Raw genomic sequence first — 27,785 nt, forward strand, 5'->3', positions numbered from 1 at the left:
CTTTGAGTATCTGGCATAGTACAAATACAGATAATGCAAAAAGTCAGTAACCTGTTGTTTCATTAGGCTTTCTGGTTCAAGGTACGTTTGCACTGGTTGTGGTTGAGAATTTCAGTCAGGCTTGATTCACTTTTTGGCAACTAGGAAAACAGCTCTTACAGGAATATGTAGTTCTGTTTCTCCACAAGCCACACAGTAAAATAATTTAACAGTTCTATAGCAGTTCAGGACCTTTCCATTTGGTCAAATGTAAATAAACCCAAATGGGATTAGTGCTCCCTTCATCTTGAGGCAAAAATAGCTTTTTCTCATCCACATTATGGCTTACATTTCCTCATTATGTGACTTTCTATTTTAAGTATGAATGCTTTAATTCTGGTGTCACCTTAGACCTAAAGTAGTTCCAGTATTTCTAAGTGTGGCCAGAGCTCAAGGCCACAAAATTTAATAAAATGTTTGCTGACTCCAAATTGCCTGTATTTCTACTCTTGGGAGTCTGATTGAGTCATAAAATGACCATAAGGTCAAGTGGCCAAACAAGTATTACACATTATAACCAGCTAACTACTTTCTGTCATTCACCCAAAATCAGTAGGGAGTGTGCTCATCATCCTTAGAGGTCTTTATGGAGAGACTATTGGCCATATGACAGAGGATGCTGAAAGCAGTAAACCAATCTGACAACAGCTAGATAACATCCCTTCCAACTTGAAGATTCTCGACAGTTAAATTTGTCAGAAAACATAGGAGAGCATTCAATTTCTCTCAGGCTACCATTGCTTGAGTAATTCTGTAGTTCCCCCAAGAATCCTTCAACATTACCTGTTTATGGGCCACTGAGTTACTTACTGGTCACCTCATTATCAAAGACAGGTTATCATGAAGAGACCGAGCTCAGACACATAACTCATGTAAAATACAAGAGTCATAAAGGATTATGGAGAAAATATTCTATGCATTATCAAGAGCTATACAAAAATGTGTGGGGCACCTGGGTGGCTCAGTCAGTTAAGTGTCCAACTCTTAATTTCGGCTCAGGTCATGATGTCATCGTTCATGGGTTCAAGCCCTAGGTCACGCTCTGCGCTGGCAATGAGGAGCCTACTTGGGATTCTCTCTTTTTTCTCTCTCTCAAAATAAATAAATAAACATTAAAAAAAAAAAAAGTGTGATGGTGTTACACAGAGCTTCTGAATCCCCAAAGCCCTGTTGACCCTATGTTCTGGTTAATGAGGAAGAGACTGGACTATAAAAAATCAGCTCCTAGTACAAATTTACACTGAGATTTTGGAGCACATCCAATTTCCATAGCAAATGCATAAAGTACACCAGCGTAGTAGAAATCAATATATCTGAAATTAGAACAACAAACGTCTTCAGTGTAAGCAAAAACTGATGGTCACAGTATCCGTGCTTTTTTCCCCACAGGTCCAGAATGAAAGAAGTCTCACACTCTCAGATCCCTGATTCTTTAAAGGTCTCCTGTCACTAGGTCACGTCTTCCAAAGCCTTGCTATATGATCTTGCTTTCTAAACTTATTTTTACAGTTGTGGAAAGAATTTATTTGTGATTTCTCATAGTCGACAGTGGTTTTAAGTGCTTGCCCAAAACCGTCACAGGAACGGAGTATGTTTTCTACAGGATCCATCCAGGGCTCCTGAATTCGAGGTTGGTGCAATGTAGGATAAAGCAAAGGAGTTGGGGGTGGGGGGCGCTTTCATGAGCAGGAAGAAGAGAAAAGAGCGGTGCCTGTGCTCTGAGGATGATGGGGACTCCCGTCTTGAGGGGAAAGGACAGCCCCACAGGAGCCTGAGCCCACGGCTCTAGCCCTCGGCCACAAAGCTCCAGAGCTGGAGGCTGCCCAGGACGCCGGCAATCTCTGGGCACCCCAGCTCCAGACCTCAACGACAGCCGTCCTCGGTTCTGAGACCAGCCAGAGGCGCCCGGCCACGTTCCCACCCCCTACCCGAACTCACAGCCAGTCTCCTTCTTGATCTCCTCGAGCTCTTCGTCCCGCAATAACGTGGAAGCCCGAGACCCCATCACCGAGCCGGAAGCTGCTCCGGGAGCAGGGGCGCCTGAAGCGACAGCGGCGACGGGAGAGAGGGAGGGAAGGGAGAGAGGCCCAAGGGTCAAGAGACGAGAGGGCAGTGTTCTTACTGCGGACCAGGGAGGGAACCCAGAGGTGGCGAGCGGAGGAGGGCGGTCCGAGGACCAACCAATTAGGAGCGAGGCTGCACCCGGCGCAGAAGTCGACGTTGACGCTTTTAGCTCCAGCCCCGGAATGAATCAGCCCAGCGCAGGGCCGGGTATTCCTAAGCGCAGACCACGCCCCCGGAAGCATGATGCTACCGGCCTTAAAAAGGCAATGCCGCTCTGGCTCTAGCGACCGCAATTAAAAGGGCAACGTCGTCGACCCACAGTTTTACAACAAGCTAACCTGAAGCAGGCAGCGTAGGCAACCCGTTTCTCGCAGAACTCAAAAAGTGGAAATCTCACCCACAGGTGGCAGGGACTGCAGAGAGAAACAAAAATATAGACAAAACGTCTCCTGGGGCAACGCTAGGGTGTGTCTCTTGAGAACTGCATGCTGGGAGTTGCACCTCCTTTTTTCTGGAGGCCCTCTCACCTCCTGGCCGCTGGGGACGCTCGGGAGTCAGCTTCAGGGCTGCGTGCCGATTGGCTCCTTGGGAAACAGCAGGCACCCCTGGTTGCGTCCCGCTGGCGTCTGGTCCTCGGTGTCGGTGTTCGGCGCCGCGTTTTTCGGTTTGTTTTCGGCACTGTCTTTTGGTAACCGCCAACGCCAGCGTAAAACTCTCCAAGAGTTCTTCCGTAAAAGCAGCCCATTCTTTTTTAGCTCAAGACTGAAGCTCGAGGGAGTCACGTTTTGCGTGAAATTGGGACAGGATTTCCCAAACTTCCCTTCGGGGGAGAAAATAATCTATCGGCGGGCGAGATTAAATTCTCAGCGTATGGTCCGCCATTTACTTGAAGTTCTTTATTTTTGCCTTAACAATGAGGAATTTTGCATTTTATTTTTATGACATTGTTTTCTGGAAAATGTTTAAGCCATCCTTTAAATTAGTACACCCTCTCCGGTGAACCAGTTCTTTTCCTGTGGCTTCAATGCCTTTTCACCCCCTCCCCACCCTTTGAGTGTTGCTTTGTACAGAACCCCTTTGAGATGCGGAAGAACCAAATTCTGACCACTGTCACTTAGTATCTACACTACTTTTAAGCTTTACCTAAGGTTTTGACGATTGAGCATGAGGCCAAGGTTCTAGTCTCAGTGGGTAGTTTCCATGGTTGACTTGCTCTTGTCTGATCTAGTGTTGTCTCTCTTCAACTGCTCTGACATGGCAGCTGGATTGGTCATGCATAAAATTGTTATAGTTCTAACGGTTTTGTTAGTAAAACTGCCAAATTCTGGAAATGTTACTAATGTAGAAGAGACCAGGAGAAATTAGATCCCAGAGATTTCTGGGTGAGCAGTTATGGCAGCATGTATTGGCAAGTATTTTGCCAATATCAGTTTTTTGGTTTTTTTTCCATTTGCTCTTTAAGAGTTTTTGGTTTGTTGGTTGGTTGGTGTTAAAAAGATAAATGTATATGCCATTTAAAAGCCTCTAAATGTTCTGCTTGTTCCATTTAGCTAAGCAATGAAAGGTAGTATTACCTCATTGTATAGACCAAGAACCCAAACCTTGCCTGAAGTTTTATGGTTTTCAATTTCCCATGTATAAATTAGAGTTGGTGCTTGCAATGGTCCTTTCCCCATTATCATTCTAAAAAGATGAGTGAGCAAAACTGAATTAATCTCGTGTTTTTATTTTTCTTGTTCCTTCCAGGTATGGGAAAAGGGAAAATAACCTCATTCCCCCAAAAATATTTTTAAAATCATAGATCTCTTTTATTTTCAAGTGGTTGGACACTTAAAGAAGATTGTTTGAAGACTGCTTTTGGAATCAAATAGCATGGATCCCAGCAGCGACTACCATTTCCTCAATCAGATTTTGTGGAGAAGGGTGAAACTCACATTGGTTTGTGGCATCTTTGAGGGAGTACTCCAGCATGTGGACCCTAACAAGATTGTTGTCCTGAAGAAAGGTCTCATTTTATTTCTCATCATCTTCTGCTTTTTAAGAGATTAATAGCTAAGTTTGGGTGGTGGCTCTGGGCTTCATTAGCAACTGGGAGAGAGTCATTCCTAGTCTAGGAAAGAGGTAGGAGGAAGATTAGAATGCTATTTTCCCCGACAGAAAACATGGCTATATATGCTGGCTTGTCCCCACTTCTATACTTTTATTTACATGATAGTGAAAATTTTCAATGTGTAGATTCTTTTTTCATTGGGTACTTTTTAATTTCTTTCCATATGTGTCTTGAAATTAAAAATCATCACTCGATTCGATAGAATTCCTTTTGGCTTCAACAGACAAATTCACAAATTAATTTTTCTCATGCAAAAACAAGTGTAGAGATAGGCTGCTGAGGAATAATGCAGTGACTCAAAGATGCCAGGAGGGACCAGGTGCCTTGTGCTTTTGCCACCTCGGTGATCATCTGTCATCATCATGGTTACAAGGTAGCCTCTATATCTCCCAGCTTCAATTCTGTTCATTTTAAGGGTTGCAACTCAGGAACAGCCAAATGGAAGAGATGCATTGGCAAAATTATGTGGGAAGGGGCTCGGAATTTCCATGCCCTCTCTGGGTGTACCACCCTCTTAGTTCCTACATGTGTTCACCTTGAAAGTCCAATATATAGTTTTTATTCAGCTAGAATATTGACTTGCTAGGATAGTTGTTTCCCTGAAAGAAGTTTCAAGTTCACAATTGAAGCTTGTATACGTGGCATTTGAGAGATTAGTATTATTCTTAAGCCATGTTATAAGTTAAAATAGACCTTTGTGGACTGGGGTGGGACTATACCACACTTTTGCAGTATAGTAACTCATTCAGTAATCGTTTGTTTTTTTTTTTGTTAATTTTGCTTTTTAAATTTATTTTAAGTAGGCTGCATACCTAACATGGGGCTTCTACTCATGACCACGAGAGCGAGAGCTGCGTGCTCTTCCAACTAACCTAGCCAGGCATCCCTCAGTAATATTTTATTGATAGTTTATTTTATTGATTTATTTTGATATTGATAATATTTTATTGATTTATTGCAGGTACTATGAGATACCAGGGATATAGATAAGGGTTACATGGTCGCTGTCCTCAAAAAACTGAGTCTAGTAAGGAGACAGATAAGCAAGCAGAAAGCTATAATGCAGTATGATATCCTCTTCTGATAGAGGGAAACACAAGATGCCATGGAAACACAAACGGTTCAGTTAATTTTTTTTTTAAGTTTATTTATTTATTTTGAGAAAGCAAGAGCTTGTGTGTGTGGAAGGGGCAGAGAGAGAGGGAGAGAGAGAACCTAAGCAGGTTTGCACTGTTAGACCCCAGTGCAGGGCTTCTACCCACAAACCATGAGATCATGACCTGAGCTAAAATCAAGAGTCAGATGCCCAACTGAATGAGCCACCCAGGTGCCCCAAAGTTTCAGTTAATTTAGATCTGGGAGTGGTAGAGTTAGGATAGTAGGGAAGGTGTCCCAAAGGTGAGTGGGATTTAGCTAGGTGGGAAAAGAGTGGAAGGTGTTTCAAGCCAGTCATTGTCAAACTTTAGCTGTGGATCAGAAACACCTGGAAGACTTGTTAAAACACAGATTCCTGGGCCCCCCTCCCAGAGATTCTCATGTAGTGAGACTTAAGAGTGGAGAAGTAGACATGGGACTAATCAGAAGGCCTTAGCATATCATAGCATTTGGACACTTCTGAAAGCAATGAGGAACAATTTGAAAGACTTTTTTCTTTTTTAATTTTCAGTAGGCTCTAGGCCCAATATGAGGTCTAACTCCCAGCCCCGAGATCAAGAATGGCATGCTTTACCGACTGAGCCAGCGAGGTGCACTGTAATTTGAAAGATTTTTTTAAGTAGGAGGCATCTAAGTTTTCAAGCTTGTTGCCTGAAATGTTTAATCCTATGTTAGTTGGGAACAATGCTCAGCTACTAGAAACAAACTCAATCCAGTGGCTCAAACTAGGAGTTTATTCTCTTATATAAAAGAAGACAGGCATCCCAGTGCTACTGTGACTCTCCCCAGAGTTGAGGGAGATCCAGATTTTTCATCTTTCTGCTCTGCCATCTTTAGCCCATGCCTTCAAACCTCAAGATCATGTGATGCCTGGTAGAAGTTATAGGAGGAAGAGGACAGAGAGGTAGGGCAGTGTTCCTCCCAGCTGAGTCAATCCCCTTAAAGAGATGCCCTGGAGGTCCAAGAAACCACTCCTGTTTGTGGAGAGACTAAGCAGTTTGCTAGCCTGAATAAATGGCGTTGAATGGACAACGATCAGGATATGCCACATAATTGTTCAACAAAGTGTTCAGTCTAGATAAAATATAGACTTTAATTATATAGTCTTTAATTATACTGATTTTATATAGTTGACATAGTAAGTTAGGTATGTTATATGCTTTTTTTAGTTAACACAATAACAAGCTTTTGCTGGTGTTATTTGAAACTCCAATTTAATGGCCAAACATTTTATTTTATTTTATTTTATTTTATTTTATTTTATTTTATTTTATTAAGTTTTTTTTCATTTTTTTTTATTCCTCGAATTCCGTTTAGTTAAAATACAGTATTATATTAGTTTCAAGTGTACAATAGAGTGATTCAACAATTCTATATACACAACCCAGTGTCCATCATGACAAGTGCACTACTTAATCCCCAACAACTAAATAACCCATCCCTCCATCCCTTCCCCTCTAGTAACTATTAGTTTGTTCTCTGTAATTTAGAGTCTATTTCTTTTGTTTTGTTTTGTTTTGTTTTAATTTTTATTTATTTATTTTTAATTTACATCCAAGTTAGTATATAGTGCAACAGTGATTTCAGGAGTAGATTTCTTAACGCCCCTTACTCATTTAGCCCATCCCCCCTGCCACAGACCCTCTAATAATCCTCTGTTTGTTCTTCATATTTAAAAATCTTTTATGTTTTGTCCCGCTCCCTGTTTTTATATTATTTTTGCTTCCCTTCCCTTGTGTTCATCTGTTCTGTGTCTTACAGTCCTCATATGAGTGAAGTCACATGATACTTGTCTTTCTCTAATTTTGCTTAGCATAATACCTTCATTTTTTTTAATTGCTGTGTAAAATACATACACACACACACACACACACACCACACCACATCTTCTTTATCCATTCATCCATTGATGAACATTTGGGCTCTTTCCATACTTTGGCTATTGTTGATAGCGCTGCTATAAACATTGGAGTGCATGTGTCCCTTTGAAACAGCATACCTGTATCCGTTTTATAAATACCCAGTACTGCAATTGCCGGGTTGTAGGGTAGTTGTATTTTTAATTTTTTGAGGAACCTCCATACTGTTTTCCAGAGTGGCTGCACCAGTTTGCATTCCCATCAACAGTGCAAAAGAGATTCTCTTTCTCTGCATCCTCACCAACGTGTTGTTGCCTGAGTTGTTAATGTAGCCATTCTGATAGGTGTGAGGTGGTATCTCCTTGTGGTTTTGATTTGTTTTTCCCTGATGATGAGTGATGTTGAGCATTTTTTCATGTGTCAGTTGGCCATCTGGATATCTTCTGTGGAGAAGTGTCTATTCATGTCTTTTGCCCATTTCTTCACTGGATGATTTGTTTTTTGGGTGTTGAGTTTGATAAGTTCTTTATTGATTTTGGATACTAACCCTTTATGTGATATGTCATTTGCAAATATCTTTTCCCATTCATTCGGTTGCCTTCTAGTTTTGCTGATTGTTTCCTTTGCTGTACAGAAGCTTTTTATTTTGATGGGGTCCCAGTTATTCATTTTTGCTTTTGTTTCCCTTTCCTCTGGAGATGTGTTGAGTAAGAAGTTGCTGTGGCCAGGATCAAAGAGGTTTTTGCCTGCTTTCTTCTCAAGGATTTTGATGTATCTTACATTAAGGTCTTTCATCTTACATTTAGGTCTTTCATCCATTTTGAGTTTATTTTTGTGTATGGTGTATAAAGTGGTCAAGGTTCATTTTTCTGCATTTTGCTATCTAGTTTTCCCAGCACCACTTGCTGAAGATACTGTATTCCATTGGATATTCTTTGCTGCTTGGTCAAAGATGAGTTGGCCATATGTTTGTGGGTCCATTTCTGGGTTTCCTATTCTGTTCCATTGATGTGAGTGTCTGTTTTTGTGCCAGTACCATACTGTTTTGATGATTACGGCTTTGTAATACAGCTTGAAGTTCGGGATTGTGATTCCTCCTGCTTTGGTTTTCTTTTTCAAGATTGCTTTGGCTATTTGGGGTCTTTTCTGGTTCCATACAAATTTTAGGATCATTTGTTCTAGCTCTGTGAAGAATGCTGGTATTATTTTGATAAATATTGCATTGAATATGTAGATTGCTTTGGATAGTATTGACATTTTAACAGTATTTGTTCTTCCTATCCAGGAGCATAGAATATTTTTCCATTTTTTTGTGTCTTCCTCAATTTCTTTTATAGGCTTTCTGTAGTTTTCAGTGTATAGATTTTTCACCTTTTTGGTTAGATTTATTCCTAGGTATTTTATGGTTTTTGGTGCAGTTGTAAATGAGATTGATTCCTTGATTTCTCTTTCTGTTGCTTCATTGTTAGCGTATAGGAATGCAAGTGATTTCTGTGCATTGATTTTATATCCTGCAACTTTGCTGAACTCATGAATCAGTTCTAGCAGTTTTTGTGTGGAATCTTTTGGGTTTTCCATGTAGCGTATCATGTCATCTGCAAAGAGTGGAAGTTTGACCTCCTCCTGGATGATTTGGATGCCTTTTATTTCTTTGTGTTATCAGATGGCTGAGACTAAGACTTCTAATACTGTGTTGAATAACCGTGGCGAGAGTGGACATCCCTGTCTTGTTCCTGACCTTAGGGGGAAAGCTCCCAGTTTTTCCCCATGGAGGATGATAGTAGCGTTGGGTCTTTCATATATGCCTTTTATGATCTCAAGGTATGATCCTTCTATCCCTACTTTCTTGAGGGTTTTTATCAAGAAACAATGCTGTATTTTCTCAAATGCTTTCTCTGCATCTGTTGAGAGGATCATATGGTTCTTGTCCTTTCTTTTATTGATATGATGAATCACATTGATTGTTTTGCAGATATTGAACCAGCCCTGCATCCCAGGTATAAATCTCACTTGGTCTTGGTGAATAATTTTTTTAATGTATTGTTGAATCTGGTTGGCTAATATCTTGTTGAGGATTTTAATAGCTAAACATTTTACAGTATAGTTTTAAAAATATTTACTATAGGAACACCTGAGTACCTTAATTGGTTAAGCGTCTGATTTTGGCTCAGGTCATGATCTCATGGTTTGTGATTTCAAGCCCTGTGCCAGACTCTGCACTGGCAGTGTGGAGCCTGCTTCATATTCTCTGTCTCCCTGTCTCTGTGCCCTGTGTATACACACACACTCTCTCTCTGTCACTCTCTTTCTCTCTCAAAAATAAATAAACATTTTGTAAAAAAATAAAATAAAAATATTTAGTGTATTTTATAATTATAAAATAAAATTTTTATTTGTAGACTATATATACATTGTAACACATTATGAAGTACAATTTAATATTGTTATATATATGTGTATATATATATAAGTATACTTATATATATATATATATATACGCATTTTTTTTTTAATTTTTAACGTTTATTTATTTTTGAGACAGAGAGAGACAGAGCATGAACGGGGGAGGGTCAGAGAGAGGGAGACACAGAATCTGAAACAGGCTCCAGGCTCTGAGCTGTCAGCACAGAGCCTGACGCGGGGCTTGAACTCACTGACTGTGAGATCATGACCTGAGCCGAAGTCGGCCGCTTAACCGACTGAGCCACCCAGGCACCCCTATACGCATTTTTTTTAAGTAGACTGCATGCCCAGCACGGTGCCCAATGTGGGGCTTGAACTCACAACCCTAAGATCAAGAGTAGGACACTTAACTGACTAAGCCAATACTTGGTGCTCCAATACTTGTTATAATTTATAATTATTTTCTTAGGAATAGTTCCTACAAGTGAAATTACTAGGTAAAAGTTATAGATATTTTAAATATTTTTGATGCATATTTCCAAATAGTTATTCTAAAGGGTTGTGCCTTTCTACTTCACTACTAGCTATGTGCAAGTGATACTCAGTAACATTGGATATTTTAAAAAAATTGCTGATGTGTATCTTTCCTAAATTCTTGCTAGTTTTATAGGTAAAAAGTGCTATTTCATTTTGGCCTGTTTATAAAATATTTCTAAAGAAGTTGAACGTATTTCTTGACACTTGTTTACTAATTTTGTATACTATTTGAACAAAGCAGGAATATTTTCACTATGACAGCAGGAAGGATTGAAGTAGGGAGAAACTATAGGCAGAGAGCATAGACAGGGAACTAGTTTGACAACCAAGGGATCCAATAAAGGGAAAATGATAGTGGTCATAGCTAAGGTTCAGCAAGGAAAGGAAAAGAGAGAGACAGATTCTAGGAATACATAAGAGATGAGATAAGTAACCTGGTAATCAATTGGATAATTAGAGAGCAATGGAAAATGACTCCTACATTTATGACTGACTCAGAAGATTACATGTATAGTACTATTATTAACTGATAGAAATGGGAAGAGAAAGTTTGTTGGTTATACTGGGAGGAGGTAATGATTTCAGTTTGAGAATGTTACAGTCAGTCTCCTAGGAAATGTGAGTGGAACTGAGAGAAATAATCAATGTTGTAGAAATAGTGAATGTTGGGGGTGCCTGGCTAGCACATTTGGAAGAGCCAAATGACTCTTGATCTCGGGGTCATGAGTTTGAGTCCCACATTAGGTATAGAGATTACTTAAGAAAACATGGTGTCAGGATGTCAGAGGTGGTAGAGGTGGGTAAAGAGATTGGGAGGAGCAAATGAGGGAGACAGCGTAACATTGGTTAGGAGTTGTGTATTAAAATAACTGAGGCCAAGATTTGAATCCTGACCCTGTCTTTTCTTAGTAGTGTGACCTTAAGTTATTTAACTTTTCTGAGTCTCACATTCTTCCATAACAGAGAGAATGAAATGCCTGTCTCGCTATGTTACTGGAGAGTCACATGTGGGCAAATAATTAGCATGGTGCCTAGTTCAGTATGCTCAGTATGATAGCTCTAGGAAATTAGTAGGAAAAGAACTAAACTTGAAGTGTGTCCTATAAGGCAAAGAAGAAAGGAGAGAACAGTATTGTCAAAGGATACTTGGGAGACAAGGGTGATAAGACTATAAACATTTTTTTTTTTTAGATTTGAAAAATAGGCAGTTGGTGATTTTTGACCTCAGTAAGAATATATTCAGTAGAATAGTGAGGGTGAAACTCGATTATTTTGGATTGCTGAGCAGCATGGAAATATACAACTGCTGGGAGCACTTCCGTCTAGAAAAGTGACACCAGGGATGCCTGGGTGGTTCAGTCAGTTAAGCATCCAACTTTGACTCAGGTCATGATCTCATGTGGGTTTGAGCCCCACATTGACAACTCAGAGCCTGTAGCCAGCTTCAGATTCTGTGTCTCCCTTTCTCTCTGCCCCTCCCCATCTTATGCTCTGTCTTTCCCTCTCTTTCTCAAAAATAAACATTAAAAAAAATTAGAAAAGCGACATCATTTTAGACATGACATCTAAACTTTTCCCTAACTCACCTATCTACTCACGTAAGAGCTCTGTATTTGAGCCAGGAGTTGGATTATTGTCCTTACCAGTACTTGTGAGCATGTAGCATGACAGGAAACAGGGTGTGGACTCTAGAAGTACTCAACTGCCTTAAAATTTTATCCAGAATTAGGTGGGAAAAAAAACAACAATAGTAAGATAATAAATAGATAGTCCTTAGCCTCAAGAGCCTTAGAATAATTCTTGGGAGAAGTTGAAATTCACTCTGCTACCACTGCCCTTTAAGTTCCTCTTGGACCATTGTTCCCTCTGTTCTTTTTTTTTTTTTTTTTTTAAGTTTATTTATTTATTTTCAGAGAGTGTGAGTAGAGGAAGGACAGAGAGAGAAGAGAGAAAATCCCAAGCAGGCCTCGTGCTGCCAGGTGTGGAGGCCAACGCAGGGCTCAAACTCACGAACCATGAGATTAGGACCTGAGCGAAAGCCAAGAGTTTGTTGCTTAAGCGACTGAGCCACCCAGGCACCCCCAATCTGTTCTTTATACCACTTGTTACAAGGCTATAGCTTTGTAGTTTATTATTGACTCTTCATTTCTTGGGGGAAAATAATTTGAGGATTTTTATAAAACTCAGATGTGGCACTTTTGGGGGGCATTATTTTCTTAAAATTTTAGGAAAATATTATCTTTTTTAATAACTTAATCATTTTCTGTAACAGTGAAGAATGTGGAGACTGGTCGAAGTGTTCCAGGAGTGAAGATGTTTTTTGGACACGAGATTGTGAACGGTGAGAGGTGCATGTTCCCTGACTGCAGGGATTGGGATTTGCAGTAGCAGTAAACTCACGGCTTCACCTCATTCCAGCATTTGAAAACATATGAGATGTTGTATTGCCTTTAATATTACATTTATGAATTTTAAAAATATATTTTAATGTTTATTTTTGAGAGAGAGAGAGAGAGACAGTGTGAATGGGGGAGGGGCAGACAGAGAGAGAGAGAGGGAGACACAGAATCCGAAGCAGGCTCCAGGTTCTGAGCTGTCAGCACAGAGCCTGATGCGGGGCTCAAATTCACAAACCATGAGATCATGGCCTGAGCCGAAGTCGGATGCTTAAATGACTGAGCCACCCAGGTGCCCCTGCGTTTATGAACCCTTAAAGTTGGTATTTGAGAATTGACCTTCATCTTACTTTCTCGGAGGGTACTATGAACAGAACAGTTCTAGAGAATTTTAATCATCTTAATTTTACAATGTGAGGACCACTACTGCTTGTTACTAGAGACTCAGCCTGTAGGCAGTTAGGAATCTGAACAGAAAAGAATCTTGCTCAGCAATTAAATTTAACAGTACAGAGTCACAGTACATTTTTAGTCCCTTATCTGAAACCTGAGGACCAAATGTTTCAGAATTCACAATTCTGCATTTTTGGAAACCCTAACACCAACTAGATACTGTTTAATATTACATTAACATTGGAAGTGGGTCTGGGAACAACTCTGTAATAAAACCGGGAAACTGCAGATAATCCTCCTAAGTGGAATAAAATAGGAATATAAATAGTATGTCAATTCAGGTTTTGCTGCCAAAAAGAGATACAATTTTTGGTTTTCAGAGATTTTTGGATTTTGGAATTGCAAGAAGAAGCTCTGTTTTTTATTTTGTTTTTGTTTTGTTTTTCTGTTTTTGGGGGTTTTTGTTTGTTTATTTTGCAGCTCTCTTCATTTCTGCCAGCAAAAGCCATTTAGCAAGAGTAGGTCCACTTGTTTGTCAAAAAAAGAGTAGATATGGAAGCTCTTTTGGTCAGTGTGCTTCCAAAAAGCCAAATAGGATAAGAGAAAAGGGGAGCAAGAACTGTTCCTCCTTTCAAGAAGTCTAAAGCAGAAAGCCTTCCAAGGAAGAGTAAAGATCGATGTGGGGAGAACGGGAGATCAGGGACCTCGTGGAGCTGTTCATTTCTTACCAGTGGGGCAGATATGAGGAAAGGGAAGGACTCCTGTAGATGACAGATTACTGCTGTTTGAAAGATTACTTTGTTTTGTGAGAGTAGAATTCAGAGAGATGAAAGTCTCACCAAATTAATGACTGCCAATCTAGCCCTACTTCAAGGCAGCCAGCTATCTGTCCTTTCTCACTGAGTATGCTACTATAAACACTCTCTGTCCCTTGAACACCTTTTTGTAATGGCTGTGATGGTGGTAGTAGTAGTGGGATTCTTTCTTTAAAAAAAATAAAAGATTTTAAGTAATCTCTACACCCAACATGGGGTTCAGACTCACTTCTGAGATCAAGAGTCACATGTTAACAACTGAGCCAGCCAGGTGCCCCATAGTGGGATTCTTTTTTTTTTTTTTTTGAAACTAGATTCCTCTTTTTTTTTTAAATGTTTATTTATTTTTGACAGAAGAGAGAGACAGAGCATGAGCAGGGGAGGGGCAGAGAGAGAGGGAGACACAGAATCCGAAGCAGGTTCCAGGCTCTGAGCTGTCAACACAGAGCTCAATGCGGGGCTCGAACTCACAAACCGTGAGATCATGACCTGAGCTGAAGTCGGACCCCCAACCGACCAAGCCACCCAGGCGCCCCTACATTCCTTTTTTAAAGTTCATTTTTTGGGGCGCCTGGGTGGCTCAGTCGGTTGGGCGGCCAACTTCGGCTCAGGTCATGATCTCGCGGTCTGTGAGTTAGAGCCCCGCATCGGGCTCTGTGCTGACAGCTCAGAGCCTGGAGCCTGTTTTGGATTCTGTGTCTCTCTCTCTCTGACCCTCCCCTGTTCATGCTCTGTCTCTCTCTGTCTCAAAAATAAATAAACGTTAAAAAAAATTTTTTTTTAAAGTTCATTTTTTTATTTTGAGAGAGAGGGGGAGAGAAAGAATCCCAAGCAGGCTCCGCACTTAACGGTACAGACCCCAACACGGGGCTCAGTCTGTGAGATTACTACCTGAGCCAAAACCAAGAGTCAAATGCTTAACCAACTAAGCCACCCAGGTGCCCCTATGTAGTGGGATTCCTAATTGTGTTCTATTAGCCTTTGCCCTGGATCAAAGCTCTGGACTGCAACAAACCTAGGCTGTGGATGGGTTTGCAAAGAGAGGCAAAGGAATCACTACTACTATCTCCCTAACTCAAGAGAGGGCTAACCACTGACCAGCTTTGTGAACTGTACATGTGGATTTCATCTCTTCCTAAATTCTTTCTCAAGACTTGGCGTTTTTTTCATAATTTTTAAGTTCAAAGGGCAGTCTTCTCCTACTTTTCCCTGTGTTTCAGTCAGCCACGGATTGAGACTTTTTCCACTCTCCCTGAAAAGCACTTTGAATAAGAATTATTAAAGTGATAACTAGAATTTAAATAAAACCTCAAACAAACAAAAATAAATTTAAATGGGCCCCTAGGTGACTCAGTTGGTTGAGCATCCAACTTTGGCTCAGGTCATGATCTCACAGCTCTTGAGTTCGAGCCCCACATTGGGCTCTGTGCTGACAGCTCAGAGCCTGGAGCCTGCTTCAGATTCTGTGTCTCCCTCGCTATCTGCTTGTCTGCTGCTCATGCTCTGTCTCTCTCTCTCTCAAAAATAAGTAAACATTAAATTAAAAAAATAAATTAAAATAAAATGAGGGGCGCCTGGGTGGCTCAGTCGGTTAAGCGGCCGACTTCGGCTCAGGTCATGATCTCGCGGTCCCTCTCTCTAACCCTCCCCCGTTCATGCTCTGTCTCTCTCTGTCTCAAAAATAAATAAATGTTAAAAAAAAAATTAAAAAAATTAAAAAAAATAAAATAAAATGAAGAATAATAATTGACTACTCAATATTTTCAATGACTTTCACTTACTCTGCCCAAGACTCAACACATCTAGATAGTGCAGGGGAAGGAGACATTTGGAACATAGTATGGCCCCTTAGTGGATTTTCTCTGACTAGTACCTATGTATACTTAATTGACTCTAAAATGCCATTAATGGGGCGCCTGGGTGGCGCAGTCGGTTAAGCGTCCGACTTCAGCCAGGTCACGATCTCGCGGTCCGTGAGTTCGAGCCCCGCGTCGGGCTCTGGGCTGATGGCTCGGAGCCTGGAGCCTGTTTCCGATTCTGTGTCTCCCTCTCTCTCTGCCCCTCCCCCGCTCATGCTCTGTCTCTCTCTGTCCCAAAAATAAATAAACGTTGAAAAAAAAAATGCCATTAATTATAAAGTGCACTATTAAAAAAAATTTTTTTTAATGTTTATCTTTATTTTTGAGACAGAGACTGAGCATGAGTGGGGGAGGGGCAGAGAGAGAGGGAGACACAGAATATGAAGCAGGCTCCAGGCTCTGAGCTGTCAGCGCAGAGCCCGATGCAGCGCTTGAACTCTTCAACTGCGAGATCATGACCGGACGCTCAAGTCAGACGCTCAACCGACTGAGCCACCGAGGTGCCCCCGTGCACTATTACTTTTCACATCCTAAGAAAGAAAAAGCTGCCAATTAAACTGTCATGTGCACTTATTATAAATAATACCAGTTTCAGAGCTGTTTAAAATGTACATCTTAGAATCAATAATAACAATATTGCCTGCACTGTTAGATTAAAAATAAGTTGTTTCAGAATCTGTGAAAGGTTTCTCTCATATTTTTTTGGTGATTTCTAGTCTAGCTTTTACTGCTTTTACTGTCACTGAACTATTTATTAAGGCAGCAGTCTGTGAGATCTGTGAATGATTTGAGAGAAAACATCCAAAGAGTACACAGTGTGAGGAAAGATGTATCAGTGGTGGGAATGAATAGGAAAGAAAATCTCTGGAACCAATCTGCAGAAGTACAAAGGTGCCCTGGAACAAAAGGGTAAAGAGAAAATGTAGAGCGCATTCCATCCCTTCTAAATGACCAAGGAAGCTAGGTTGGTAGGGAGATATTAGGTATCTTCAGTACTTTGGGTAGGCTTTTCTGCTCTATTTATTGCTGCCTGATGAAGACCTCTATGGACTAACGTTTCATTTCCAATTACTGTTTGTGATACCTCATTAGACTGTGGGTGGAAGGGGAGTGGTTAATTGCTTTCAGATTGGACCCTCTGTTGGAATCCATTTGGTTATTTTACAGTGGAACTGCTGGATGAAGTGGAACAAGGTGCAGAGAGAGAAAAGGCATCTTCTGTTAGGTATGATGGAGTAATTTTCTTAATTGTTATCTTACCCAAATGTACACATTAGGGTAGAAAGCCTTATCTCTAATTCATGATCTAAATAATTCCTCAAATGGCCTGAGGTAATAGAAATGAGAAGAAATAGATGTTTCTTCTATCTTTTGATGGCACCTTTAAATCAATGTGTGGCTAAATCTGTGTAAGGCATCAGCAAACAAAGAACAAGTTCACCTGAGTGTTGTTTTTTGTAAGCATAGTCTAAATACAGAAAGAACAAGGATGGATAAAATGAAAGGTGAAGATCTAAACATATGTGAGCCTTCTTCTCCTGTCCCTGAGTCACCAACCACCTCTCTGCTGAATCACCTCAAGTATAGCCCATCAGGTAAGTACTGGGGCTCTGAATTGTCTAGGCTAGCTCTATCGTGGTCTAGAACTCTTCAGAGTTGACGTAACTGTGAGTCAAGGTTCTGTATGGAATGCTCAGCAGGGCCATTGCTTCTAGGCTCTGAATTAAGATAAAATACTGTGATTCATTTATTTATTTAATATTTTAGGATGTACTATATACCAGACATTTAGGATACTGAAGTGTAGTATCTCTGCCCTCGTTGAGCTCCATTATAGGAAGCAGACACTAAATAAGATAAATCAGTATAAAATATAGTATGCTGGTGCCAAATGCTAAGGAGAAAAAAAAATAGAAAAAAGGGAAAGAGTGTGTGAAGAGGGTGGTTTTACAATTTTAGGGTGTTTAGGACAGGCCTCACTGAAATGGTGACATTTGAGCAAAGGCCTGAGGAGATGAAGGATTGAGCAGTGTGTATCTGAGGGAAATGTTTTTTAGGCAGAAAAAAGAAGAACTACTAAGGCCCTGAGATAGGAACGTGCCAGGATCTTGAAGGAATAGCAAGATCAGTGTAGCTGGAGCAAGGAGAAAGATAGATGAAGTCGGGTAGGCCTATCATGGAGGTCATTATAGATCATTGAAGAGACTCAGGCTTCTACTCTGAAATGAGAAGAAAAGCCATTGGAAGATTTTTAGTTTTATCATTTCTCTAATGACTAAGAATGTTAAGGATCTTTTCGTGTCCTTATTTTCCGCCTGAATATTTTTGGTGAAATGTCTGTTCATATCTATTGCACATTTTCTTATTGGGTTGTTTTATTATTATTCAGTGTTGGGAGTTCTTTATATATTCTGGATATAAATCTTTCCTCAAATATGTGCTTACAAATATTTCTGCAAGTCTGTAATTTGTCTTTTTATTCTCTTAAAGTATGTCTCAAAGAGCAGACATTTTTAATTTTGATAAAGTAAAATTTATACATTTTTTTCTTTTATGGATCGTACTTTTGATATCAAGAAGTTTTTTCCTCAGTCACAGAGGTTTTCTCCTATGTTTTCTTCTAGAAGCTTCATGATTTCAGCCTACATTCAGGTCTAGGATCCATTTTTACTTAATTTTTGTACACGATGTGAAGTATAGATCAGCATTTGTTGTTTTGTTTTGTTTTGTTGTTGGATGAGAATTGCCAATTGTTCCAGTACCCTTTTTTGAAAAGACTGTTATTTTCTAAATTACCTTTGCACCTTTGTCAAAAATTAGTTTTCTATATATATGTAGGTTTATTTCTGGACGCTATATTCTGTTAGATTGATCTATTCTGTTAGATTGATCTATTTTCTTGTATTTATACCAATACAAGACTATTTTGTTTATTGCTTTTTTAAAAACTGTTTTGTTTACTATTGATTGATGATAGATCTTAAAATCAGGTAGTGTTAGTTCTCCAACTTTGTTCTTCAAAGTTGTTTTGGATATACTATGTTCTTTGCATTTCTCCATGAATTTTAATTTTTTTTAATGTTTATTTATTATTGAGAGACAGAGAGACACAGAGTGTGAGCAGGGGAGGGGTAAAGAGAGGGGAAGACAGAGAATCTGAAGTAGGCTCCAGGCTCTGAACTGTCAGCACAGAGCCGGATGCGGGGCTTTAACTCACAAACTATGAGATCATGACCTGAGCCGAAGTCTGTTGCCTAACCAACTGAGTCATCCAGGCTCCCCTTCCCCATGAATTTTAGAATCAGGTTGCCAAAAAACCTTTGAAATTTTTACTGGGATTGCAATGAAATTAGTAGATCAGTTTGGGGAATATTGGCATCTTAACAAAATTGAGTATTCCAGTCTCTTAACCCCGTGTATCCATCCCTGAGATCTTTAATTTCTCAGCAGTGTTTTGTAGTTCTCAGTTATAAGTTCTACACGTCTTTTGCTGTATTTATCCCTAAGTATTTCACATTTTATATTATTATAAATGACATTTAAAAAAATTTCTACTTCCCACTGGATAGTATCGAGCAGAAGAATAACATGATCAGAATTTTGTTTTAACAAAGTTATTCTGGATGCTATATAGATCCTGAGAGAAGGACAAAAGTAAAAGCATGAATACCTGTTAGGCTATTGAAATAATTTTAAGATGAGTTGATACGGTAGCTTGGACCCTAGTGGTAGCAGTATCTTAAACAGTGGTGGAATTCTGGATGTATGTTGAGGCATAGCCAATACAGTGTACTGGCATGTTAGATGGGGATGTGAGAGAAAGAAGGGAATCAAGGGTGAGTTCAGGGATTTTGGTCTGAGTAGCCTGAAGTATGGAGAGTGATTTAACTGAGATGAGAACCATGCTGGGTGGAACAGGTTTGGGGAGATAATTAAGAGTTTTGGTCTACTGAAGTCTGAATGTAAGCCTAGAGATGAGGAGAAAGGTCTGACACGGATATACAAATGCAAGAGTTAGCCCATAGATGATATTAAAAGCCTTGAGACTAGATGAGATCACCAGAAGAGTGAGTATGGATAGAGAAAAACAGGTGTGTGGACTGTCCTATGCCACTCCAAAGTTTTAGAGGTTGGAGATGAAGAGAAACTGTATGTTATGTTATACCTCTAAGTATTTAAATTGCATGATTTAAAAACGTAAGTAAGGACCCAGAGAAATCCAAAAGTATGGGCTATGGCCCATCTCCAGGACTGACTTGTTTTAAAGCATTATTTTTTTTTTAAGTTTATTCATTTATTTTGAGAGAGAGAGCCTGCACAAGCAGGGGAGGGGCAGAGAGAGAGAATCCCAAACAGGCTCCACGTTCTCAGCACAGAGCCCAACAAGGGGCTTGAACTCACAAACTGTGAGATCATGACCTGAGCCAAAATCAAAAGTTGGTCGCTTAACCGACTGAGCCACCCAGGCACCCCTAAACTGTTATTTTTTTTATTATTATGAACATCCTTTTAAAAAGGACATGTCTAGGTGAGTGTATGACTTCGGCTCAGGTCAGGATCTCGCAGTTCGTGAGTTTGAGCTCTGTATTGGGCTTTGCGCTGACAGCTCAGAGCCTGGAGCCTGCGTCGGATTCTGTGTCTCCCTTTCTCTTTGTTCCTCCCCCACTCCCACTCTGTCTCTCTCTCAAAAATAAATAAAGATTAAAAATAATGATTTTCGAAAAGGGCATGTCTTAAAATATTGAAGACATAAATCTATGAGGAGGGAAACATTACTGGATTTTCACAGGAGATGATTAAATAATCTAATTCATCAGATTATCATTGGTGGGGCTTTTGTTTATTCTCATTTGAGAAACAGGATGCTAGAGTGTTCACTGTGTAATGGGCTGATGCAGGTGATAATGAAATAACATTAGACCTTTGAGTTGCAATAGAGGAGGAATTTATGAGTATGGCTAAAATTAGTGGGAGGGCAATTCTATTGCTAGAGAAGACAAACATACCTATTACCATCATTCTCCTGCAGAAGAAGAGGAGGTGACATACACAGTCATTGATCAGTTCCAGCAGAAGTTTGGTGCTGCAGTAAGTATTAACCTTCCTACTATTGTCTGCATGTAGGTATCATGTTTATGTCTGATAAATTGGTCTCTTATTAAAGGATCATTGATATTTTCCCTAATAATTCAACAAAATAGGGGCGCCTGGGTGGCTCAGTGGGTTGGGCGTCCGACTTCAGCTCAGGTCATGATCTCACAGTCTGTGAGTTCAAGCCCTGTGTCGGGCTCTGTGCTGACAGCTCAGAGCCTGGAGCCTGCTTCAGATTCTGTGTCTCCCTCTCTCTCTGACCCTCCCCCGCTCATGTTCTGTCTCTCTCTGTCTCAAAAATAAATAAGAACATTTTAAAAAATTAAAAAAAATAACAATTCAACAAAATATATGAGTGCCTGCTATATGCCAGGCCTCGTTCTGAGGTCTGGGGTAAATAATAATAAAGACAGGGGCGCCTGGGTGGCTCAGTTGGTTAAGCGTCCGACTTCGGCTCAGGTCACGATCTCACGGTCCGTGAGTTCAAGCCCTGCGTCGGGCTCTGTGCTGACTGCTCAGAGCCTGGATCCTGTTTCAGATTCTGTTCCACTTATTTCACTTATTTCACTTATTTCCATTGTCTCCCTCTCTCTCTGACCTTCCCCTGTTCATGCTCTGTCTCTCTGTCTCAAAAATAAATAAATGTTAAAAAAAATTAAAAAAAAGATAATAATAAAGACAAAGTTCCACCCATCAGGGAGTTTATATTTTAATGCAAGAAAATAAACAATTGCATATTACCCGGTGAAAAGTGCTATGAAGAAAAATAAAGTGTGGTTTGAGGAGTAGAGTGCAAGGAGTTCCTATTTTATATAGGGTGGACAGAGAAAACCTCTGTGAAGAGAGGACATTGGAACAGAGACCCCAAAGAAGGGAACTAGCTATTGGATATTTAGGTAAAGAAGTTGAAAAAAGCGTAATTATCAAGTGCAAAGACTCTGAGGATGAAGCACACTTGTGGAGGAACAAACAGCAGGGATGCAAGACCACAGTGAAGAAGAGAGATAGGAAATGGAAAGGGTGAGGTGGAAGATCGGGCAGGGCATTTTGGACCATTATAAGGATTCTGAGTTTGACTTGAGTAGGATAAAAAGCCATTGGCAGTTTTAGAGGTGAGTCAGATATTTTTTTTTACTCCTATTTAAAAAAATTCATTCTAGATTCTCTTTTTAGGCATCTATAATCATATATTCAGACATGACAGTAACTATTCAGCCTAGCGTACAGTTCACAGATGGACTTCAGGGGAGTCATTAAGCTTTCTGTTTAGATGCAAGCTTATACTTGTGCATGGGTGCGTTTTTTTTTAATGGGAGAGCATTAGCTTTCCATGGATTCTTTTTTCTTTAACCACTTAAATAAGATGTAGTTCACATGCCCTAAAATTCACCAATTTAAAATGTATAGTTCACTGGATTTTAGCATATCTATAGAGTTGTAAATATGTCACAAAGAATTTGAAAACATTTTCCTTTTTTTGAAGTTTTTTTGTTTTTAAAGTAATCTCTACACCCAATGTGGGGCTCAAACTCACAACCTGAGATCAAGAGTCACTCTACCAACTGAGCCAGGCCAGGCACCCGTAGACATTTTCGATACCCCCAAAAGAAACCCTACACTTGGTAGGTGTCACCGCCATTCCTCCCCAGTCCCCAGCCCTTGGCAACTTTTCTGCCTCTATGGATTTGCCTGTTTAGGACATTTTGTATAAATGGAGTCATACAATATGTAGTCATTCATGACTGGCTTCTTTTGCTTAGCATATTTTCATGGTTGATGTATTTTATAGCATGTATCAGTGTTTCACTTATTTCCATTGCCAAATAATACTCCTTTATATGGATATACCATATTTTATTTATCCTTTCACCGTTTGACTTCTTCCTACTTTTTGGCCATTATGAATAATGCTGCTATGAACATTCATGTACAAGTTTTTGTTTGCACATATATTTTCATTTCTCTGGGATAGATACTTAGGAGTGTAATTGCTGGATCATCTAGTAACTCTGTGTTTAACTTTTTGAGAGTCGACCATTGTTTTCCAAAGGTGCTATACCATTTCACATTGCCACCAGCAGGATATGGGGGTTCCAATTTCTCCACATTCTTACCAAAACTTGTTATCTGTCATTTTGATTGTAACCATCTTAGTGGTGTGAAGTGGTATCTCATTGTGGTTTTGACTTACATTTCCATGATGTATAATAATGTTGAATGTTTTTCATGTGCTTACTGCATATTTATATGTCTTCTTTGGAGAAATGTCTATTCCCTTGCCCATTTTTTTTTACATAGGCTTCACGCCCAACTTGGGGCTTAAACTCATGATCCTGAGATCAAAGAATCACATGCTTTACCAATTGAGCCAACCAAGTGCCCCTCCTTTGCCCATTTTTAAATTGAGTTATAAGAATTCTTTATGTATCAACATATTCTTTGAAGGGTCAAATGATAATAACAAAAAATAAGGTAAGAACCTGGAAATTTGAAGAGGTTGTTGGAAATTCTTGTCAATAGGGAAATTCAGGTTTTGTTTTCAAAATTCTGCAGCCTTCTTGCTATTGCCTGAGGATGGAACTAAAATTCAGTCCCTTTTTTTAATCACTGATGAAAGATACTCAATGCAGAACACTCTATGCTCTCTAGAGGAAGATATCATGCTAGTGAAAGTTACCGTGTCCTTCTATTCTTGAGTAATTTGCCTGCCTGTAAAATGGGGAGAATCTTGTATCATATAGATGTTTTCATAGATTATGGATTAAGGATTTTAGAAGTGTATAATGTTTTGAAATAGGATAAGATTATAGATAATTGAAGGACCAGCATGTGTTCTTGGAATACCGTGACATCAGTTTTGAGTCACTTAATGAATCTAAGACTTTAAGGGACCTATTGAGTTCTTGTTTCTCTCATTCTGAACAGTATATACTGTGAGACTCAGCCACTATGTGAGTTCCCTTCTGGTACAGTAAATTGCCTGTGTCAGGGCAGTGTTCTTTGCATGAGGAATCTGGTCATAAGGACAGAACTCTTTTGGGGGTTCCTGGGTGGCTGAGTCGTTAAGTATCCAACTCTTAATTTCAGCTCAGGTCACAGTCTCATGGTTTGGGACATTGAGTCCCACGTCGGGCTCTGTGCTGTCAGCCCAGAGCCTGCTCAGTATTCTCTCTCTCCCTCTGTCTCTCTCTGCGCCTCCCCCTGTTCACTCACACACTCTCTCTTTCTCTCTTAAAATAAATAAATAAACATTTTTAAAAAGATAGAAATATTTTGCTATAGTATCAGTGATAACAAAAGGTATCTGAGTTTTCAACTCTTAGCATCTAGAATATGATTTATTTTCCAGTTGTGTAATAATTTTGCAAAAAATAAAAAGAGGATTAGAAATGTTCAGTGTTGTGCGTGCATGTGTGTGTGTGTGTGTGAGAGAGAGAGAGAGAGAGAGAGAAGCAGACTTGTGTTTTGGGTAAGTCAAATTTTGTAAGTTTAGAAAACATTATCCACTTTGTTAATTGCTAGCCATTTTACTTGTGCCATTCATGATGTCATAATTGGAACATTTATTCCCTAGAGATTTTCTTCCTTTTTCTCACCAGATGCTTCACATCAAGAAGCAGAGTGTCCTGAGTGTGGCAACAGAAGGCGCTAATGTGTGTCGTCATGGGAAGCTGTGTTGGCTTCAGGTAAAAGATACTTTAAACTTTTTATTTTGAAATAATTGTGGATTTACTGGCAAATTAATTTTAATTGTCTTCTTAACGTCACCTCAGTGTCACTGTCCTATAACTTGTTTGGAATGTCTTTTACTCTTCTAGTACTTTCTCTTTTCAAAAGGAAAGATGGGCACCTGGGTGGCTCAGTCAGTTGAGCGTCCAACTCTTGATTTCAACTCAGGTCATGATCCCAGCCTTGTGGGATTCAGCTCCAGGTTGGGCTCTGCACTTAGTGGAGCCCAATTGGGATTTCTTTCCCTCTGTCCCAACCCACCCACCGCTCATTCTCTGTCTCTAAAAATTAAAAAAATTTGAAAAAAAGGAAAGAGCTTCTGTCACTTTATAGGTTCACTTTTATAATCATCATTGCTGTGCTCATCAAGGCTCTGTTTGAGGTCTTCTTTCCCAGCTCTGTTCTCTCACCTTAGATCTATGAAGAATTTCAGAGGCGGCTGGCTGGCTTAGTGAAGTGTGTGACTCTTGATCTTGGGATTGTGAGTGCGAGCTCCACGTTGGGTGTAGAGATTACTTAAAATAAAATCTTTAATTTAATTAATTTTTTTTTTTAAATTTTTTTTTTCAACGTTTATTTATTTTTGGGACAGAGAGAGACAGAGCATGAACGGGGGAGGGGCAGAGAGAGAAGGAGACACAGAATCGGAAACAGGCTCCAGGCTCTGAGCCATCAGCCCAGAGCCTGACGCGGGGCTCGAACTCACAGACCGCGAGATCGTGACCTGGCTGAAGTCGGACGCTTAACCGACTGCGCCACCCAGGCGCCCCAATTTAATTAATTTTTTAACGTAGTCTCTACACCTAATGTGGGGCTTGAACTTCCAACTCCAAGATCAAGAGTCACGTGCTCTACCAACTGAGCCAGCCAGGTGTCCCAAAAATAAAATCTTAAAAAAAACCCACACAGACACGTGAAGAATTTTTATTTTACCTTCTGGTTGGTAGCATTCCACAGCAGTATTCTGCCACATCATTTTCATTTTCATGGACCTGGGAGATGTCAGGTAAGGATCCCAATATGTCAAAAGATGTTTGTAGTGAGCCTTGGAAAGTTATAGGATGGGCTTTGGATCAACCTCGGCAGCATCAGTTTTTAAGGGGGGGCAAGAAAACAGCCTGAATATTCTTTGAGTCAGGAACTACCTCTACCTATTGAGATTATCAATTTTATTATTATTGGCTATCTGCCCACTTCTCAGGGTTACAATGAAGTATGTATCCTAAATAATTCAATTCAAAATATGAAAAAAATTATGTGAGAACCTAGTCTCTTGGCATCATTTTATGGTGAAAAATCAGAAACCACTTTAGTTAACAATAGGAGACATTACTGTAGATTTGATAGATCTTACACAGCTGCCAAAAATTGATGACGAGTACAATGTAGAAAAATGTTTGAAAAGTTATGAGTGGAAAACAGCAGGATATAGAACTGAAGGCATATTCTCAGAACCATATACATTGTTTGCATATGAAAAATGGAAAGGAGCAATGTGTGGCATGTATTGGTTCACCGAAGAAATGTCTAAGCTATACATGCTCCTAGTTCTGTTCTAGTTGATATATGTGCAGTGGTGAATCTGTTCTCTCACAGAGTTTATAGTCTAGCAGAGAATTACTCTCCAAACTTTTATAATGTGCCTATTCAGTTCATATAGTTAAGGAAGTAGAGAAAACACAGGGAGTGTCTATTTTAAGTGTCATAATTTAGCAGACAACATGAAAGATCTGAGAATGGGTGCCAGGTAGGCCTGGAAATTGTAGCTATATCAACAGCTCCTAAAATGACAAAGATGGCATTAGACTGCCATGTCGCTGGCTCTCTAGACCTTATTTGATCTCTCTTTGCCTTCATTCTCTGATTTAGTAGATTATCCAGCAATATAGTACTGCCTTTGTGACCTTCATGATCAGAAACAATCTGAAATTCTTATAATTGTATAAAATTGATCTAAAAAGCCACGTTTCACATCCTACCATTTGTGGCACTTTATTTGTTGCCTTTTTAAAACTGCTAAAGGGCAGAGATCTTGTCTTATGAGTAGTATTTTTTTTCATCTTCATTTATTTGATAGAGAGTATGTGCGTATGTGCTTGGGTTGGGGGGTGGGCAGAAAGAGAGGGAGAGAGAGAATCCCAAGCAGGCTCCTCACTGAGCTTGGAGCCTGATGTGGGCCTTGACCTCACAACTGCAAGATCACCACCTGAGCCGATACAAGAGTCGGAGGCTCAACCAACTGAGCCACCCACATGCCCTTTTTATGAGTAATTTTACGTAACATCTAACACAACCATGCATATTATGAGACTCAGAGAAATAGCATTTTTTGTTATTAACAATGAAATGCTGTTCCTTCCCTTTCAACCTATAATCCTTGGATTGCTAAAATGCCATGCGTGAAAGGTAAAACATTAAGTTTGAAACTGTAAAAAGCAAAAGGCTAAATCCACTAGCTTGTGTCTCTTTCTGTTCTTTTGAAAAATCAGTGACAGTTTTTCTTAGATTATTTTAAACTTCTTTTTCCTAAGAATCACTGAGTGCCTATTGTTTACTTTAAAAGTGACAATCTGAGAGGGGCATCTGGGTGACTCAGTTAAGCGTCTGACCTTGGCTCAGACCATGATCTCATGGTTTATGAGTTCGAGTCCCACATCTGGCTCTGCACTGACAGCTCAGAGCCTAGAGCCTGCTTTGGATTCTGTGTCTACCTCTGTCTCTTCCCTGCCCCGCCCCTGTTTGGGCTCTGTGTCTCTCACTCTCTCAAAAATAAATAAACCAAAAAAAAAAAAAAAAAAGTGAGGATGTGAGGAGTGCCTGGGGGCTCAGTCAGTTGAGTATCCAATGCTTTTTTTTAAATTTTTTTAAATGTTTATTCATTTTTGAGAGAGAGAGACAGAGTGTGAGCAGGGGAGGGGTAGAGAGAGAGAGGGAGACACAGAATCTGAAGCAGGCTCCAGGCTCTGAGCTGTCAGCACAGAGCCTCACGTGGGGCTCGAACCCACAAACCCTGAGATCATGACCTGAGCCAAAGTCAGACAGTCAACTGACTGAGCCCCCCAGGCACCCCAGCATCTGATTCATGATTTTCGCTGGGGTCATAATCTCGTGGTTCATGGGTTTGAGCCCTGTGTTGGGCTCTGCACTGGCAGTGAGGAGCCTTCTTGGGATTCTCTCTCTCCCTCTCTTTCTGCCCTCTCCCCAGAGACTGTCTCTCTCAAAATAAATAAATAAAACTTAAAAAAAAATAAAAGTGAGGATGTGAAATATTTTATCACATGTCTTTCTTGATCCTCAGATCCCCTTCCCTAGTTCTTTTTTATCCTTTGTATGTC

At 39.9% G+C, this 27,785-nt stretch overlaps 2 protein-coding genes across 4 annotated transcripts in view; one reads left to right on the top strand and one right to left on the bottom strand.

The window, feature by feature from the left end:
- Positions 1–2,369, bottom strand: part of CHP1 (calcineurin like EF-hand protein 1) — a 44,634-nt gene extending 42,265 nt beyond the window's left edge. For 2 of the 3 annotated variants that reach the window (XM_030318452.1, XM_030318453.1), the window contains exon 1: positions 1,978–2,369. In XM_030318452.1, coding sequence (XP_030174312.1) covers positions 1,978–2,345 — 368 coding nt within the window. In that variant the 5' untranslated portion in view covers positions 2,346–2,369. The remainder of the gene's footprint in view (positions 1–1,977) is intronic. The other variant, XM_030318454.2, reaches the window with a different exon arrangement.
- Positions 2,370–3,855: 1,486 nt separating this feature from the next.
- Positions 3,856–27,785, top strand: part of EXD1 (exonuclease 3'-5' domain containing 1) — a 35,565-nt gene continuing 11,635 nt past the window's right edge. The window contains exons 1-6 of the mRNA XM_030320264.1: positions 3,856–4,108; positions 12,440–12,508; positions 16,798–16,855; positions 17,098–17,225; positions 20,660–20,718; positions 24,321–24,407. Of these exons, the coding sequence (XP_030176124.1) occupies positions 3,976–4,108; positions 12,440–12,508; positions 16,798–16,855; positions 17,098–17,225; positions 20,660–20,718; positions 24,321–24,407 (534 nt within the window). The 5' untranslated portion in view covers positions 3,856–3,975. The remainder of the gene's footprint in view (positions 4,109–12,439; positions 12,509–16,797; positions 16,856–17,097; positions 17,226–20,659; positions 20,719–24,320; positions 24,408–27,785) is intronic.

This window comes from Lynx canadensis, chromosome B3 (assembly GCF_007474595.2).
Source record: "Lynx canadensis isolate LIC74 chromosome B3, mLynCan4.pri.v2, whole genome shotgun sequence".
In the NCBI taxonomy this organism is placed as follows: Eukaryota; Metazoa; Chordata; class Mammalia; order Carnivora; family Felidae; genus Lynx; species Lynx canadensis.